The 17,510-nt window shown below is 45.9% G+C and overlaps 1 protein-coding gene across 1 annotated transcript in view; it reads right to left on the bottom strand.

Moving 5' to 3' along the window:
• wwtr1 (WW domain containing transcription regulator 1) overlaps positions 1 to 17,510 on the bottom strand; it is a 75,922-nt gene that overhangs the window by 3,647 nt on the left and 54,765 nt on the right. The window contains exons 5-7 of the mRNA XM_031838025.1: positions 11,986 to 12,200; positions 7,596 to 7,729; positions 6,482 to 6,597 (exon numbers count right to left, since the gene is read on the bottom strand). Of these exons, the coding sequence (XP_031693885.1) occupies positions 6,482 to 6,597; positions 7,596 to 7,729; positions 11,986 to 12,200 (465 nt within the window). The remainder of the gene's footprint in view (positions 1 to 6,481; positions 6,598 to 7,595; positions 7,730 to 11,985; positions 12,201 to 17,510) is intronic.

Raw genomic sequence — 17,510 nt, 5'->3', positions numbered from 1 at the left:
TGACGTGGTGGTAGTAGTAGTAGTAGTGGTGACGTGGTGGTAGTAGTAGTAGTAATGGTGACGTGGTGGTAGTAGTAGTAGTAGTAGTAGTAATGGTGACGTGGTGGTAGTAGTAGTAATGGTGACGTGGTGGTGGTAGTAGTAGTAATGGTGACGTGGTGGTGGTAGTAGTAGTAATGGTGACGTGGTGGTGGTAGTAGTAGTAATGGTGACGTGGTGGTGGTAGTAGTAATGGTGACGTGGTGGTGGTAGTAGTAATGGTGACGTGGTGGTGGTAGTAGTAATGGTGACGTGGTGGTGGTAGTAGTAATGGTGACGTGGTGGTGGTAGTAGTAATGGTGACGTGGTGGTTGGTAGTAGTAATGGTGACGTGGTGGTGGTGGTAGTAATGGTGACGTGGTGGTGGTGGTAGTAATGGTGACGTGGTGGTGGTGGTAGTAATGGTGACGTGGTGGTGGTGGTAGTAATTGTGACGCGGTGGTGGTGGTAGTAATTGTGACGCGGTGGTGGTAGTAGTAATGGTGACGTGGTGGTGGTAGTAGTAATGGTGACGTGGTGGTGGTAGTAGTAATAATGGTGACGGTAGTAGTAATAATGGTGACGTGGTGGTGGTGGTAGTAGTAATGGTGACGTGGTGGTGGTAGTAGTAATGGTGACGTGGTGGTGGTAGTGGAAGTAGTAATGGTAGTGGTAGTAATGGTGATGGTAGTGGTGGTACTAGTAATGGTAGTGGTGGTAGTAATTGTGATGGTAGTGGTAGTAGTAATGGTAGTAGTAATAGTGATGGTAGTGGTGGTAGTAGTAATAGTGATGGTAGTGGTGGTAGTACTAATGGTGATGGTAGTAATGGTGATGGCAGTGGTAGTAGTAATGGTAGTGGTGGTAGTAATGGTGATGGTAGTAATGGTGATGGTAGAAGTAATGGTAGTGGTGGTAGTAATGGTGATGGTAGTGGTGATGGTAGTAGTAATGGTGGTGGTAATAGTGATGGTAATGGTGGCAGTAGTAATGGTAGTGGTGGTAGTAATATTGATGGTAGTGGTGATGGTAGTAGTAATATTGATGGTGGTGGTGGTAGTAATGGTGATGGTAGTGGTAGTAGTAATGGTAGTAATGGTGATGGTAGTGGTGGTAGTAGTAGTAATGGTAGTGGTGATAGTAATGGTAGTAGTGGTAGTGATGGTAGTAGTAGTAATGGTAGTGGTGGTAGTAGTAGTAATGGTAGTGGTGGTAGTAATGGTGATGGTGGTAGTAGTAGTAATGGTAGTGGTGGTAGTAATGGTGGTAGTAATGGTGATGGTAGTGGTGGTAGTTGTAGTAATGGTAGCGGTGGTAGTAATGGTAGTAATGGTAGTAATGGTAGTGGTGGTAGTAGTAGTAATGGTAGTGGTGGTAGTAATGGTGATGGTAGTGGTGGTAGTAGTAGTAGTAATGGTAGTGGTGGTAGTAATGGTGATGGTAGTGGTGGTAGTAGTAGTAATGGTAGTGGTGGTAGTAATGGTAGTAGTGGTAGTAATGGTGATGGTAGTGGTGGTAGTAATGGTAGTGGTGGTAGTAATGGTGATGGTAGTGGTGGTAGTAGTAGTAATGGTAGTGGTGGTAGTAATGGTGATGGTGGTAGTAGTAGTAATGGTAGTGGTGGTAGTAATGGTGGTAGTAATGGTGATGGTAGTGGTGGTAGTTGTAGTAATGGTAGCGGTGGTAGTAATGGTAGTAATGGTGATGGTAGTGGTGGTAGTAGTAGTAATGGTAGTGGTGGTAGTAATGGTGATGGTAGTGGTGGTAGTAGTAGTAATGGTAGTGGTGGTAGTAATGGTGATGGATGGTAGTGGTGGTAGTAGTAGTAATGGTAGTGGTGGTAGTAATGGTGATGGTAGTGGTGGTAGTAGTAGTAATGGTAGTGGTGGTAGTAATGGTAGTAGTGGTAGTAATGGTGATGGTAGTGGTGGTAGTAATGGTAGTGGTGGTAGTAATGGTGATGGTAGTGGTGGTAGTAGTAGTAGTAATGGTAGTGGTGGTAGTAATGGTAGTAGTGGTAGTAATGGTGATGGTAGTGGTGGTAGTAGTAGTAGTAATGTAGTGGTGGTAGTAATGGTGATGTAGTGGTGGTAGTAGTAGTAATGGTAGTGGTGGTAGTAGTAGTAATGGTAGTGGTGGTAGTAGTGGTAGTAATGGTGATGGTAGTGGTGGTAGTAATGGTAGTGGTGGTAGTAATGGTGATGGTAGTGGTGGTAGTAGTAGTAATGGTAGTGGTGGTAGTAGTAGTAATGGTAGTGGTGGTAGTAATGGTAGTAGTGGTAGTAATGGTGATGGTAGTGGTGGTTAGTAGTAGTAATGTAGTGGTGATGGTAGTAGTAGTAATGTAGTGGTGATGGTAGTGGTGGTGGTAGTAGTAGTAGTAGTAGTAGTAGTAGTAATGGTGACGTGGTGGTAGTAGTAGTAGTAGTAGTAGTAGTAGTCGTAGTAGTAGTAATGGTGACGTGTGGTAGTAGTAGTAGTAATGGTAGTGGTGGTAGTAATGGTAGTAATGGTAGTAGTGGTAGTAATGGTGATGGTAGTAGTAGTAGTAATGGTAGTGGTAGTAATGGTAGTAATGGTAGTAGTGGTAGTAATGGTGATGGTAGTGGTAGTAGTAGTAGTAATGGTAGTAGTAGTAGTAATGGTAGTGGTAGTAGTAGTAGTAATGGTAGTGGTGGTAGTAGTAGTAGTAATGGTAGTGGTGGTAGTAATGGTGATGGTAGTGGTGGTAGTAGTAGTAATGGTAGTGGTGGTAGTAATGGTGATGGTAGTGGTGGTAGTAGTAGTAATGGTAGTGGTGGTAGTAATGGTGATGGTAGTGGTGGTAGTAGTAGTAATGGTAGTAATGGTAGTAGTGGTAGTAATGGTGATGGTAGTGGTGGTAGTAATGGTAGTGGTGGTAGTAATGGTGATGGTAGTGGTGGTAGTAGTAGTAGTAATGGTGGTAGTAATGGTAGTAGTGGTAGTAATGGTGATGGTAGTGGTGGTAGTAGTAGTAGTAATGTAGTGGTGGTAGTAATGGTGATGGTAGTGGTGGTAGTAGTAGTAATGGTAGTGGTGGTAGTAGTGGTAGTAATGGTGATGGTAGTGGTGGTAGTAATGGTAGTGGTGGTAGTAATGGTGATGGTAGTGGTGGTAGTAGTAGTAATGGTAGTGGTGGTAGTAATGGTAGTAGTGGTAGTAATGGTGATGGTAGTGGTGGTAGTAGTAGTAATGTAGTGGTGATGGTAGTGGTGGTAGTAGTAGTAGTAATGGTGATGTGGTGGTAGTAGTAGTAGTAGTAGTAGTAGTAATGGTGACGTGGTGGTAGTAGTAGTAGTAGTAGTAGTAGTAGTAGTAGTAATGGTGACGTGTGGTAGTAGTAGTAGTAGTAATGGTAGTGGTGGTAGTAATGGTAGTAGTGGTAGTAATGGTGATGGTAGTGGTAGTAGTAGTAGTAGTAGTAATGGTAGTGGTAGTGGTGGTAGTAGTAGTAATGGTAGTAGTAGTAGTAATGGTAGTGGTGGTAGTAGTAGTAATGGTAGTAGTAGTAGTAGTAATGGTAGTAGTGGTAGTAATGGTGATGGTAGTGGTGGTAGTAGTAGTAATGGTAGTAGTGGTAGTAATGGTAGTGGTGGTAGTAGTAGTAATGGTAGTGGTAGTAATGGTAGTAATGGTAGTAGTGGTAGTAATGGTGATGGTAGTGGTAGTAGTAGTAGTAATGGTAGTAGTAGTAGTAATGGTAGTGGTAGTAGTAATGGTAGTGGTGGTAGTAGTAGTAGTAATGGTAGTGGTGGTAGTAATGGTGATGGTAGTGGTGGTAGTAGTAGTAATGGTAGTGGTGGTAGTAATGGTGATGGTAGTGGTGGTAGTAGTAGTAATGGTAGTGGTGGTAGTAATGGTGATGGTAGTGGTGGTAGTAGTAGTAATGGTAGTGGTGGTAGTAATGGTAGTAGTGGTAGTAATGGTGATGGTAGTGGTGGTAGTAATGGTAGTGGTGGTAGTAATGGTGATGGTAGTGGTGGTAGTAGTAGTAGTAATGGTGGTAGTAATGGTAGTAGTGGTAGTAATGGTGATGGTAGTGGTGGTAGTAGTAGTAATGTAGTGGTGGTAGTAGTAGTAATGGTAGTGGTGGTAGTAGTGGTAGTAATGGTGATGGTAGTGGTGGTAGTAATGGTAGTGGTGGTAGTAATGGTGATGGTAGTGGTGGTAGTAGTAGTAATGGTAGTGGTGGTAGTAGTAGTAATGGTAGTGGTGGTAGTAATGGTAGTAGTGGTAGTAATGGTGGTGGTAGTGGTGGTAGTAGTAGTAATGTAGTGGTGATGGTAGTGGTGGTGTAGTAGTAGTAATGGTGATGTGGTGGTAGTAGTAGTAGTAGTAGTAATGGTGACGTGGTGGTAGTAGTAGTAGTAGTAGTAATGGTGACGTGTGGTAGTAGTAGTAGTAGTAATGGTAGTGGTGTAGTAGTGGTAGTAATGGTGATGGTAGTGGTAGTAGTAGTAGTAGTAGTAATGGTAGTGGTAGTGGTGGTAGTAGTAGTAATGGTAGTAGTAGTAGTAATGGTAGTGGTGGTAGTAGTAGTAATGGTAGTAGTAGTAGTAGTAATGGTAGTAGTGGTAGTAATGGTGATGGTAGTGGTGGTAGTAGTAGTAATGGTAGTAGTGGTAGTAATGGTAGTGGTGTAGTAGTAGTAGTAATGGTAGTGGTGGTAGTAGTAGTAATGGTAGTAGTAGTAATGGTAGTGGTGGTAGTAGTAGTAATGGTAGTAGTGGTAGTAATGGTAGTGGTGGTAGTAGTAGTAATGGTAGTGGTGGTAGTAGTAGTAATGGTAGTAGTAGTAGTAATGGTAGTAGTGGTAGTAATGGTGATGGTAGTGGTGGTAGTAATGGTAGTAGTAGTAGTAATGGTAGTAGTGGTAGTAATGGTGATGGTAGTGGTGGTAGTAATGGTAGTAATGGTAGTGGTGGTAGTAGTAGTAATGGTAGTGGTGGTAGTAGTAGTAATGGTAGTAGTAGTAGTAATGGTAGTGGTGGTAGTAATGGTGATGGTAGTGGTGGTAGTAGTAGTAGTAATGGTAGTGGTGGTAGTAATGGTAGTAGTGGTAGTAATGGTGATGGTAGTGGTGGTAGTAATGGTGATGGTAGTGGTGGTAGTAGTAGTAATGGTGGTAGTAATGGTAGTAGTGGTAGTAATGGTGATGGTAGTGGTGGTAGTAGTAGTAATGTAGTGGTGGTAGTAATGGTGATGGTAGTGGTGGTAGTAGTAGTAATGGTAGTGGTGGTAGTAGTGGTAGTAATGGTGATGGTAGTGGTGGTAGTAATGGTAGTGGTGGTAGTAATGGTGATGGTAGTGGTGGTAGTAGTAGTAATGGTAGTGGTGGTAGTAATGGTAGTAGTGGTAGTAATGGTGATGGTAGTGGTGGTAGTAGTAGTAATGTAGTGGTGATGGTAGTGGTGGTAGTAGTAGTAGTAATGGTGATGTGGTGGTAGTAGTAGTAGTAGTAGTAATGGTGACGTGTGGTAGTAGTAGTAGTAGTAATGGTAGTGGTGGTAGTAATGGTAGTAGTGGTAGTAATGGTGATGGTAGTGGTAGTAGTAGTAGTAGTAGTAATGGTAGTGGTAGTGGTGGTAGTAGTAGTAATGGTAGTGGTGGTAGTAGTAGTAATGGTAGTAGTAGTAGTAGTAGTAATGGTAGTAGTAGTAGTAATGGTAGTGGTGGTAGTAGTAGTAATGGTAGTAGTAGTAGTAGTAATGGTAGTAGTGGTAGTAATGGTGATGGTGATGGTAGTGGTGGTAGTAGTAGTAATGGTAGTAGTGGTAGTAATGGTAGTGGTGGTAGTAGTAGTAATGGTAGTGGTGGTAGTAGTAGTAATGGTAGTAGTAGTAGTAATGGTAGTAGTAGTAATGGTAGTGGTGGTAGTAGTAGTAGTAATGGTAGTAGTAGTAATGGTAGTGGTGGTAGTAGTAGTAATGGTAGTAGTGGTAGTAATGGTAGTGGTGGTAGTAGTAGTAATGGTAGTGGTGGTAGTAGTAGTAATGGTAGTAGTAGTAGTAATGTTAGTAGTGGTAGTAATGGTGATGGTAGTGGTGGTAGTAGTAGTAGTAGTAATGGTAGTAGTGGTAGTAATGGTGATGGTAGTGGTGGTAGTAATGGTAGTAATGGTAGTGGTGGTAGTAGTAGTAATGGTAGTAGTAGTAGTAATGGTAGTAGTAGTAGTAATGGTAGTAGTGGTAGTAATGGTGATGGTAGTGGTAGTAGTAATAGTAGTGATGTAATGATGACAGTTCCATTTTCCATGTTTAGCCTTTTATCGTCACTATTTGTTATATTTCTACTATTGACTTTTTTTATTTGTATTATTGTTCATTCTTTTTATTACAATGTTTATTAAACACATTGTTGTTTTGGCAAAATGGACACAATAAAGCAGCTTGAATTTGAGAGCGAGAAGGTGAGAGAGAGACGGCGGGAGAACGTGGACTACCTGTGTCCATCTCCTCCATGTTATTAAGGAAGTCCTCTGGGGTGGTGGGGATGCTGTAACAGCCCAGCCCCAGGCCACTGTCTGTGCTCTGCTCCCGGGAGTGCTGGAAGTGACCACTGTGGATCACAGAGGAAGGGAAAAAAAACATATTAATCAACTGATCCCATCTAATAACCAGACTGAGAGAAGGAGAAAAGGGAGAGAGGCAGAGGGGAGAGGGGGTGTTGAGAAAGAAGGGAGAATGAGGGGAATAAGAGAGAGAGAGAGAGAGAGAGACAGAGAGAGAGACAGAGAGAGAGACAGAGAGAGAGAGGCAGAGAGAGAGAGGCAGAGGGAGAGAGGCAGAGAGAGAGACAGAGAGAGAGACAGAGACAGAGAGAGAGACAGAGAGAGAGACAGAGAGAGAGACAGAGAGAGAGACAGAGAGAGAGACAGAGAGAGAGACAGAGAGAGAGACATAGAGAGAGACATAGAGAGAGACAGAGACATAGAGAGAGAGACAGAGAGAGACAGAGAGAGACAGAGAGAGACAGAGAGAGAGAGAGAGAGACAGAGAGAGAGAGAGAGACAAAGAGAGAGACAGAGACAGGGAGAGAGAGACAGGGAGACAGATGAGAAGAAACAGAAGCACATCATTACAACACGGTACATGTGTAACTGATGGGAAATGGCTAGCTAGTTAGCGGTGGTGCTGATGTAACTGATGGGAAATGGCTAGCTAGTTAGCGGTGGTGCACGCTAATAGCGTTTCAATCGATGACGTTACTCGCTCTGAGGCCTTGAAGTAGTGGTTCCCCTTGCTCTGCAAGGGCCGTGGCTTTTGTGGCGCGAAGGGTAACGATGCTTCGTGGGTGACTGTTGTTGATGTGTGCAGAGGGTCCCTGGTTCGAGCCCGGGCCGGGCGAGGGGACGGAAGTATACTGCTACATATAGTCATAATTTGACATTTGACATAACTTTATTAAATTCTGTGAGTGTAATGTTTACTGTAATTTTTTTATAGTTTATTTCACCTTTGTTAATTATCTATTTCACTTGCTTTGGAGTGGTTAACATATATGTTTCCCATGCCAATAAGGCCCTTTGATTTGAATTGAGTCAGGAGTGCACTTGCCTGTTGAGGAAGGGGTCAGATCCATTGGTGGGCATGTTGCCCTGGGTCATGGGCTGGGCAGGGTTGCCACCAGGGGTGGGCGCTGGTGCCATGCTCTCAGAGTCCACGGGGAGCTGTCTACACAGTGCCACCTCCTAGGGGAAGCAATAGGCAGCAAGGGGGAGAGGAGAGAGAAGAGGGGAGGAGAGGGAGAGAGAAGAGGGGAGGAGAGGGAGAGAGAGAGAAGAGGAAGGGGGAGAAAGAAGAGGAAGGGGGAGCGAGAAGAGGAGGGGAGAGGGGGAGAGAGAAGAGGAGAGGGGAGGAGAGAAGAGAAGAGGGGTGAGAGGAGGAGAGAGAAGAGGGGGAGAGAGAGAAGAAAAGAGGGGTGAGAGGAGAGATTCAAGATTACTGAAACTATGTTCATTATTGTCCAGGAACACATTGTGTACTACACCACATGAGAAACATTTGCGGAGTCATAACAGAATCTGCTTCTGAACAAAGCAGTGTTTTTACAGCCCTATCATAGTGAGTGTGTGAACGACACAGCAATTATATGATGTGAAGACACACACACCTCAGGACGGGATTGGCTAATAGTCTTAAAGGAAGTGGGCTATGGGATAAGTTAGAGGTTTGTGGTTGCTGCCGTAAGATAACCGTACCCAAACACACAAAGACAGGTCTACACTGGTGGAACTAGGAGGGAGGGGGGGGGGTCAATGCTACCCTTCACCTGTGCCACTGCCCTGACATGGTATCTAGGGTTGGATCGTGTCAGTCTCCCTGTCTGGGGCACAACTAACTACCACTGCCCTGACATGGTATCTAGGGTTGGATCGTGTCAGTCTCCCTGTCTGGGGCACAACTAACTACCACTGCCCTGACATGGTATCTAGGGCTGGATCGTGTCAGTCTCCCTGTCTGAGGCACAACTAACTACCACTGCCCTGACATGGTATGGTATCTAGGGCTGGATCGTGTCAGTGTCCCTGTCTGGGGCACAACTAACTACCAGTGCCCTGACATGGTATGGTATCTAGGGCTGGATCATGTCAGTGTCCCTGTCTGGGGCACAACTAACTACCAGTGCCCTGACATGGTATCTAGGGTTGGATCGTGTCAGTCTCCCTGTCTGAGGCACAACTAACTACCACTGCCCTGACATGGTATCTAGGGCTGGATCGTGTCAGTGTCCCTGTCTGGGGCACAACTAACTACCAGTGCACAGTCACCTTAGAAATACCAGATTCTCATTCATCTGATGGGCTGTGAGTGTAACAAATGGCTGGAAGTATCTGTAAAGGGAAGGGGCTTCATAACAACGTATCTGTAAAGGGAAGGGGCTTTATAACAACGTATCTGTAAAGGGAAGGGGCTTTATAACAATGTATCTGTAAAGGGAAGGGGCTTTATAACAATGTATCTGTAAAGGGAAGGGGCTTTATAACAATGTATCTGTAAAGGGAAGGGGCTTTATAACAATGTATCTGTAAAGGGAAGGGGCTTTATAACAATGTATCTGTAAAGGGAAGGGGCTTTATAACAATGTATCTGTAAAGGGAAGGGGCTTTATAACAATGTATCTGTAAAGGGAAGGGGCTTTATAACAATGTCGATAAGTGTGACATTGGAGCTGTATGGACTGAACACAACACATATGGTAGTGAACAGACAGGTTAAAAGGTAGGTGTGTGTGGTGTGTCCACAAGCCGGCAGGTAGCCTAGTGGTTAGAGCGTTGGGCAGGTAGCCTAGTGGTTAGAGCGTTGGGCAGGTAGCCTAGTGGTTAGAGCGTTGGGCAGGTAGCCTAGTGGTTAGAGCGTTGGGCAGGTAGCCTAGTGGTTAGAGCGTTGGGCAGGTAGCCTAGTGGTTAGAGCGTTGGGCAGGTAGCCTAGTGGTTAGAGCGTTGGGCAGGTAGCCTAGTGGTTAGAGCGTTGGGCAGGTAGCCTAGTGGTTAGAGCCTTGGGCAGGTAGCCTAGTGGTTAGAGCCTTGGGCAGGTAGCCTAGTGGTTAGAGCCTTGGGCAGGTAGCCTAGTGGTTAGAGCCTTGGGCAGGTAGCCTAGTGGTTAGAGCCTTGGGCAGGTAGCCTAGTGGTTAGAGCCTTGGGCAGGTAGCCTAGTGGTTAGAGCCTTGGGCAGGTAGCCTAGTGGTTAGAGCCTTGGGCAGGTAGCCTAGTGGTTAGAGCCTTGGGCAGGTAGCCTAGTGGTTAGAGCCTTGGGCAGGTAGCCTAGTGGTTAGAGCCTTGGGCAGGTAGCCTAGTGGTTAGAGCCTTGGGCAGGTAGCCTAGTGGTTAGAGCCTTGGGCAGGTAGCCTAGTGGTTAGAGCCTTGGGCAGGTAGCCTAGTGGTTAGAGCCTTGGGCAGGTAGCCTAGTGGTTAGAGCCTTGGGCAGGTAGCCTAGTGGTTAGAGCCTTGGGCAGGTAGCCTAGTGGTTAGAGCCTTGGGCAGGTAGCCTAGTGGTTAGAGCGTTGGGCAGGTAGCCTAGTGGTTAGAGCGTTGGGCAGGTAGCCTAGTGGTTAGAGCGTTGGGCAGGTAGCCTAGTGGTTAGAGCGTTGGGCAGGTAGCCTAGTGGTTAGAGCGTTGGGCAGGTAGCCTAGTGGTTAGAGCCTTGGGCAGGTAGCCTAGTGGTTAGAGCGTTGGGCAGGTAGCCTAGTGGTTAGAGCGTTGGGCAGGTAGCCTAGTGGTTAGCGCGTTGGGCCAGTAATCGTAAGGTTGCTGGATCAAATCCCCAAGCTGACAAGGTAAAAATCTTCCCCTGAGCAATATACAGAACTAAGTCAAAGGCTCAGACACACCAACTCATCCAAGGGCCCCTCCCCACTTGAACCACCCTCCACACTGTTCTCCGGGCGCCGAAGACGTGGGTGCTCTTTAATGGAAGCCTCTCCAACATAATCCAGGTAGAATCAGGAATTCCCCAGGCCAGAGTTTCTATGTATGCGGATGACTCAACTCTATATCCTGAAGACGTGGATGTTAATTAAAAGGCAGCCCCCACGCACCTCTCTGATTCAGAGGGGTTGGGTTGAATGAGGAAGACACATTTCAACTGCATAAATTCAGTTGGACAACTGACTATGTATCCCCCTTTCCCGAAATAGATCTCTCTCCAGACTGTCAGACAGACCAAAACAGTGAGATCGTGTAGGGGAGTACAGTGGAAAATAGAGAAGCTACTGTCAGAATGTGTGTACACCCCCTATAACACTCCTGTCCTTCATCCTCTCAGACCAAGTATTCCCCGTGGGCCAACTACAGGCCATAGCCAAGGTAAGAATGCAAGAGTAAGACTCTGCTCTCCCTTCCCAACCCCACAGACCCCAGCCAGTGCTGCTATGTGCTCAGGATGGGCCGACAGAGTCACAGCGTTCTGGGTGAGATAAACATTTCCTGGTTGAGGTCACTGGCTAAGGACAATAAAGGCGATTAACAAACGGGTGTGAATCTCTCTCTCTCTATGTGAGCCTGCCTTCCTGTAAGTAGATGATTAGGTGGTCTAGAATAGAGTAGCTGGTAGCTACCCCGTTCGGCCACTAGTGGGTGCTAATATTTACCCCCCAGCGTCATAGAAAGGCCCAAAGCCTGCGCTAAAAAAAACAATCTACTGTCCAACTGAGATTCTTCTGGGTAACCTTTTTCTCATTGAGGAGGCACGTGATATGATGGCATGTGGCCTGTGTGTGTGCTGGTTCTTCTATCCTTGTGGGGACCTAAAATACCCAAAAGCCCCCAAAAACAAGACAAAATGTTCCTCGTTGGGACAAAGGAGATTTTAAGCTCAGGGGATAGGGGTTAAGTTTAGGGTTTGGGTAAATAAAATAAGATTTTGAATGGAAATTAATTTTAGGTCCCCCCGAGGATAGAACAAAACGTGTGTACATACATACATACATACATACACACACACACACACACACGCTAGTGTGGGTTTAGCCTGAATAAACTTTTTTATTTTTATTAAAAAAATAAAATTAAAAAAATTGGGTCCAGGTGTCTCTCTAAGAGGAAAAGAGGAGAGAATGATTGATTTGCGGTATGTATTTGTTCTTAACTGACTTGCCTAGTTAAATAAAGGTAAAATAAATGTATCAGGTCTCTCCTGACAGTCTCCGGCGAGTTGTAGGTGTGGGATAAACAGAACAGTGTTGAAACATGGACTGGAGGTCTGAGAGTAAAGCAGGCTCTCCTGTGTGGTGTTGTTGGCTCGTTCGTAATGCAAAAGAGACTTTGGTCTCTATGAGAATTCCCCTGCCTAAATAAAGGGTAAATACTCTAGGATTGAGCAGCAAACCATTGAGGCCTAGCGTTGGAGGCCTAGCGTTGGAGGCCTAGCGATGGAGGCCTAGCGATGGAGGCCTAGCGATGGAGGCCTAGCGATGGAGGCCTAGCGATGGAGGCCTAGACTGCCTCACCTGTCTCATGAGCTCCTCCTGGCGTCTCTGGATCCTCTCTCTCTCTAGCTGGATGCGCTGCAGCCTCATCTTCTGCTGGGTACTGACAACCACGCCCAGGGGACTGGACAGACTCATCATCCCAGCCTGGGAGCTCTGCTGCTGGGGGAGGGAGCCAGGTGAACCCAAGGCCTGGGCCTGTTGGGGCTGCTGCTGGTGGTGGTGTTGGGACATCACTATGGAAGGAGAGACAGAGAGAAGGGAGGGGGTTGTTATCCGGGCTAGAAAACAATTCCAGTGGAGAACAAAGACAAAGAAGGTGAGAGGTTTTTCAGAGGCTTTTTTTTTTACTCTGATAGTAATGCGATAGTCTGACTGTACTGATATGTACACAGTACTAACTACAGGTCTAGTCAATCAGGTGAACAGGAGCTGATTCTGAAAACTGAGCTCAGCTCATTAGCTCCACATCACCTCTTTTTCACACCACTGCTCTGGGAAAGAGCCAGAGTCCAGATAGTGAGTCAGTGTCGAGATGGATCACCCAGCTGACTGAAGGTTGATTTATGTTTCCGTGGTAACTTGGACTCTTAACAACGTGATGAAAACTTTGTAGCTCCTTGCTAAAACAAGGTGTTGTATTATGTATTATGTAAACATCAACAGTGTTTATAGTGTTGTCTCTCTCTCCTCCCTGCTGCAGCGACCACCACAGAACATCAACAGTGTTTATAGTGTTGTCTCTCTCTCCTCCCTGCTGCAGCGACCACCACAGAACATCAACAGTGTTTATAGTGTTGTCTCTCTCTCCTCCCTGCTGCAGCGACCACCACAGAACATCAACAGTGTTTATAGTGTTGTCTCTCTCTCCTCCCTGCTGCAGCGACCACCACAGAACATCAACAGTGTTTATAGTGTTGTCTCTCTCTCCTCCCTGCTGCAGCGACCACCACAGAACATCAACAGTGTTTATAGTGTTGTCTCTCTCTCCTCCCTGCTGCAGCGACCACCACAGAACATCAACAGTGTTTATAGTGTTGTCTCTCTCTCCTCCCTGCTGCAGCGACCACCACAGAACATCAACAGTGTTTATAGTGTTGTCTCTCTCCTCCCTGCTGCAGCGACCACCACAGAACATCAACAGTGTTTATAGTGTTGTCTCTCTCTCCTCCCTGCTGCAGCGACCACCACAGAACATCAACAGTGTTTATAGTGTTGTCTCTCTCTCCTCCCTGCTGCAGCGACCACCACAGAACATCAACAGTGTTTATAGTGTTGTCTCTCTCTCCTCCCTGCTGCAGCGACCACCACAGAACATCAACAGTATTTATAGTGTTGTCTCTCTCTCCTCCCTGCTGCAGCGACCACCACAGAACATCAACAGTGTTTATAGTGTTGTCTCTCTCTTCCTGCTGCAGCGACCACCACAGAACATCAACAGTATTTATAGTGTTGTCTCTCTCTTCCTGCTGCAGCGACCACCACAGAACATCAACAGTATTTATAGTGTTGTCTCTCTCTTCCTGCTGCAGCGACCACCACAGAACAGTGTTTATGGTGCTGTCCATGTTTCTAAAGCTGCCACATAACAGACAGCCATTTCTGACCGAAAAAGTTCTGTTACCGAAATCTCTCATTTGTTGAGGGAAAACCTTCCCTATTCCCTCAACCCTTGCTCTCCTTACGTAAGCATCGCATGCACGCAACCAATAGGGCCTGACCTATAGCATAATCACATCAATAAATGGGCTATAACAAACTCCGAAACACCATAACATGACAGCAAAATGGATGCATAGGACGTGACAAAAACTCAAAAAAGGGGGGAAGTCAGATATATGGAATCAATTTGACTAGTTGTGGAAAATACTGGAGATCAACAAAAAGTGCATATTATGTATAACCGCTGCTGTTAGATTACACTATTTGGAACAACGTAAAAAGACTAAATAAATGTCTTGTACGTTTAAAAAAATAATAATGATAATTTAAAAGCCAATATTACAGCAAAGACTAAAAAACAGTCGCTCGTAAAATTGTATTACCGACATGGAATGAGAAATGTGTTTTATCGCTAATTATTAAAAGGGTTGCTTTATTATTTTACAACTAAAATGCTTGATTTGCATTTCAAATCATGAATGGTGAGGAGGTGAGGAGAAAATGTGCAGTTTCAAATAAAAAAATAATGTTTACTTTTCGAACGGTTATGATGACTGTAGCAGAATACGAAAAGCCAAGGTCTGTGCTCGCATACTCCCTAAAGACCTTCGCCAACATGTTATTTTTTCCCCCCTCTTGAGCCACCGTAGCAACATAGCCAGAAAACCATTCCTCAAAATGGTCTGAATTATTCCAAGATAAATCAAGAAATCTTTCATTCATTTTTGACGTTTTAGTCAAGTAATTTTACACCAAACTAAGATGTTTGGTGCAGTATTTCTCTAGTGGAAAAAAAAGATGCACAAAATGACGAAGGGGTCGTGGACTTCGGATACCGAACTTCAGCTCCCCCTAAAAAAAAAAAAAAGTGCGCACGAAACAACCGGAAAAAATACCAGCCGAAGAAACCAAGACAAACAAAAGCATCAAAAAAACGTGTCAATTTATGCGCAAACTCTTTCAACTGGGAAGCTTAACTGACATCCAAAATTGCATGACCTTACAAAACACACACAGTGTATGTTTTCACACACACACACACACACACCAATGCTACTTCAGATGTAAACAGTGAACAGAGATTACGCAGTCTGTCAAAACACTGAAATAACCTGACCAGGCTCTCACTGTATTTTAATTGTACCTTTATTTAACCAGGCAGGTCAGTTAAGAACAAATTCTTATTTTCAATGACGGCCTAGGAACAGTGGGTTAACTGCCTGTTCAGGGGCAGAACGACAGATTTGTACCTTGTCAGCTCGGGGGTTTGAACTTGCAACCTTCCGGTTACTAGTCCAACGCTCTAACCACTAGGCTACCCTGCCGCCCCAAAGCAGATGGTCAGATTAGAGACTATATGTTTTGATAACGTTCACATCACAACTGAAGTAGCCAAATAACTCTAACCCCCTAGCCTATAAGCCTTAGACGAGAGGTCTGCACGGGACCCATGTTTTGGTACATTGCCCGTCTGCTCCCGCAAGATTACTGACGGCGCCGGCAGGGGTTTTGTGTTGCCAACATCCAATGAGTGCATGATTTCATAAGACATTTGCTGTTTTGAATTAAAGTCCTTTTATTGAAACAAACTCCAGTGTAAACAAACTCATTCGAAGCAGCACAGACAAAAAGTCCCTGCAAGACAGAATACAGAGTTCACCTTGTAAACTTTCCAAAATCCTCTAAACTTGAACTGTCAGTAAGGAAACGCCATCTGATAGGCTGACTTGCGCCCAATCACAAGCCATTGTTTCGTTGCCTTTAGAATATGATTAACAGCATGGTTTCCAGTGGGAACCTCAATCGTTTAGAATTCATCACAAGTGACCACAAGCTCAAATCACATTGGAGAATTGTTTTTGCCACCACTACTGTTTGAAGCAATCCAGTGAGCCCCAGTTAGAGGAGAGACACAAGCAGCCAGAATACGAGCAAGGAATTCATGTGATAGATATGTAGTTTTATACACAATTCACATCGCATTTACAACCCTCACGTAACACATTTACAACCATTATGAAATCATTTGCAGGACTACAATAATATTTAAATCCCGAATTAGTCTTTCTGACCGACCGCTCCCCCGCCCGCAGCATGAACCATTCCGATCACGCCGCACACTTCTCTTTCGGCTCCCACGGGAGACGCGGGAGTCCCGTGGGAGATGCGGGAGTCCCATGGGAGACGCGGGAGTCCCATGGTAATGTAGGGCCCTATCTAGGACCCCTGGAACAGGATTGGAGAGCACATAGCCTACAGAGCCTAGGCAAACGTCTTCTTATAACTGGCCACGATTTAAAAAAGGATCCCAGTTCTCATGCTGCTATATTTCATTGCTAAAACATTTTTTTTTTACACAACCGGTGTAGCCTAGATAGCATATTAAATAAACGTAGGCGCAGGCTACGCTTCCTCCATTTATAAGTACAGGCTTTGGGTGTTGCTTCTGTTCTTCTTCTGTGGGCCATTCTGAATAAAAAAGTATTCCACTGTTGCAACCGGCCGCGCCCGGGAGGTCCGTGGGGCGACGCACAATTGGCCTAGCGTCGTCCGGGTTAGAGAGGGTTTGGCCGGTAGGGATATCCTTGTCTCATCGCGCACTAGTGACTCCTGTGGCGGGCCGGGTGCAGTGCACGCTGACCCGGTCGCTAGGTGCACGGTGTTTCCTCCGACACGCTTCCGGGTTGGATGCGCGCTGTGTTAAGAAGCAGTGCGGCTTGGTTGGGTTGTGTTTCGGAGGACGCGTGACTCTCGACCTTTGTCTCTCCCGAGCCCGTACGGGAGTTGTAGCGATGAGACAAGAAAGGAACTACTAACAATTGGACACCACGAAATTGGGGAGAAAAAGGGGTAAAATAATTTTAACAAAATAAATGCATAATAATAAATAATAAATGACTCCACACATATTAGTAGGCTAAATAAAGACCAGATTAAATTGAGAATAGTCTGACGGGGGAGATTATTATCAAGTGCTTGTTAAGTTGTGAATGACAGACTGATGAAGTGTGTACAGCTGTTGTAAGAAACATGAGCAGAGTGCATACCTTTCATGTGACTTCTTTCAAATCATCATTAGAGTCCCATCATGCAGTCTTACAATTGTAATACAAATCTAAACACACAGCCCAAAAGTTTGTAGAACAACTAAAATTGCATAAATAACTAAATGTGGAGCTAAAAAAAAAGGCACATGGCGCAGACAGTCTGGTGATTTCACTGTGGAGACAATTTCCCCCTCTCAGGACCTCTCCCTTTCCCCTCCTCTCTTCGCCCTCTCCCTTTCCCTCCTCTCTTCGCCCTCTCCCTCCTCTCTTCGCCCACTCCCTTTCCCTCCTCTCTTCGCCCTCTCCCTCCTCTCTTCGCCCACTCCCTTTCCCTCCTCTCTTCGCCCTCTCCCTCCTCTCTTCGCCCTCTCTTCGCCCTCTCCCTTTCCCTCCTCGCCCTCTCCCTCCTCGCCCTCTCCCTCCTCGCACTCTCCCTTTCCCTCCTCGCCCTCTCCTTTTCCCTCCTCGCCCTCTCCCTTTCCCTCCTCGCCCTCTCCCTTTCCCTCCTCGCCCTCTCCCTTTCCCTCCTCGCCCTCCTCGCCCTCTCACTTTCCCTCCTCGCCCTCTCCCTTTCCCTCCTCGCCCTCTCCCTTTCCCTCCTCGCCCTCTCCCTTTCCCTCCTCGCCCTCTCCCTTTCCCTCCTCGCCCTCTCCCTTTCCCTCCTCGCCCTTTCCCTCCTCGCCCTCTCCCTTTCCCTCCTCGCCCTCTCCCTTTCCCTCCTCGCCCTCTCCCTTTCCCTCCTCGCCCTCTCCCTTCTCGCCCTCTCCCTTCCCCTCCTCGCCCTCTCCCTTCCCCTCTTCCCTTGGCAGTTCAGTGTGTCTCTCTCCCCATCTGTCA

This window comes from Oncorhynchus kisutch, linkage group LG13 (genome assembly GCF_002021735.2).
Source record: "Oncorhynchus kisutch isolate 150728-3 linkage group LG13, Okis_V2, whole genome shotgun sequence".
Taxonomy (NCBI): Eukaryota; Metazoa; Chordata; class Actinopteri; order Salmoniformes; family Salmonidae; genus Oncorhynchus; species Oncorhynchus kisutch.
Note: the sequence above shows the minus strand (reverse complement) of the source record. Positions and strands in the feature narration are given on the sequence as shown.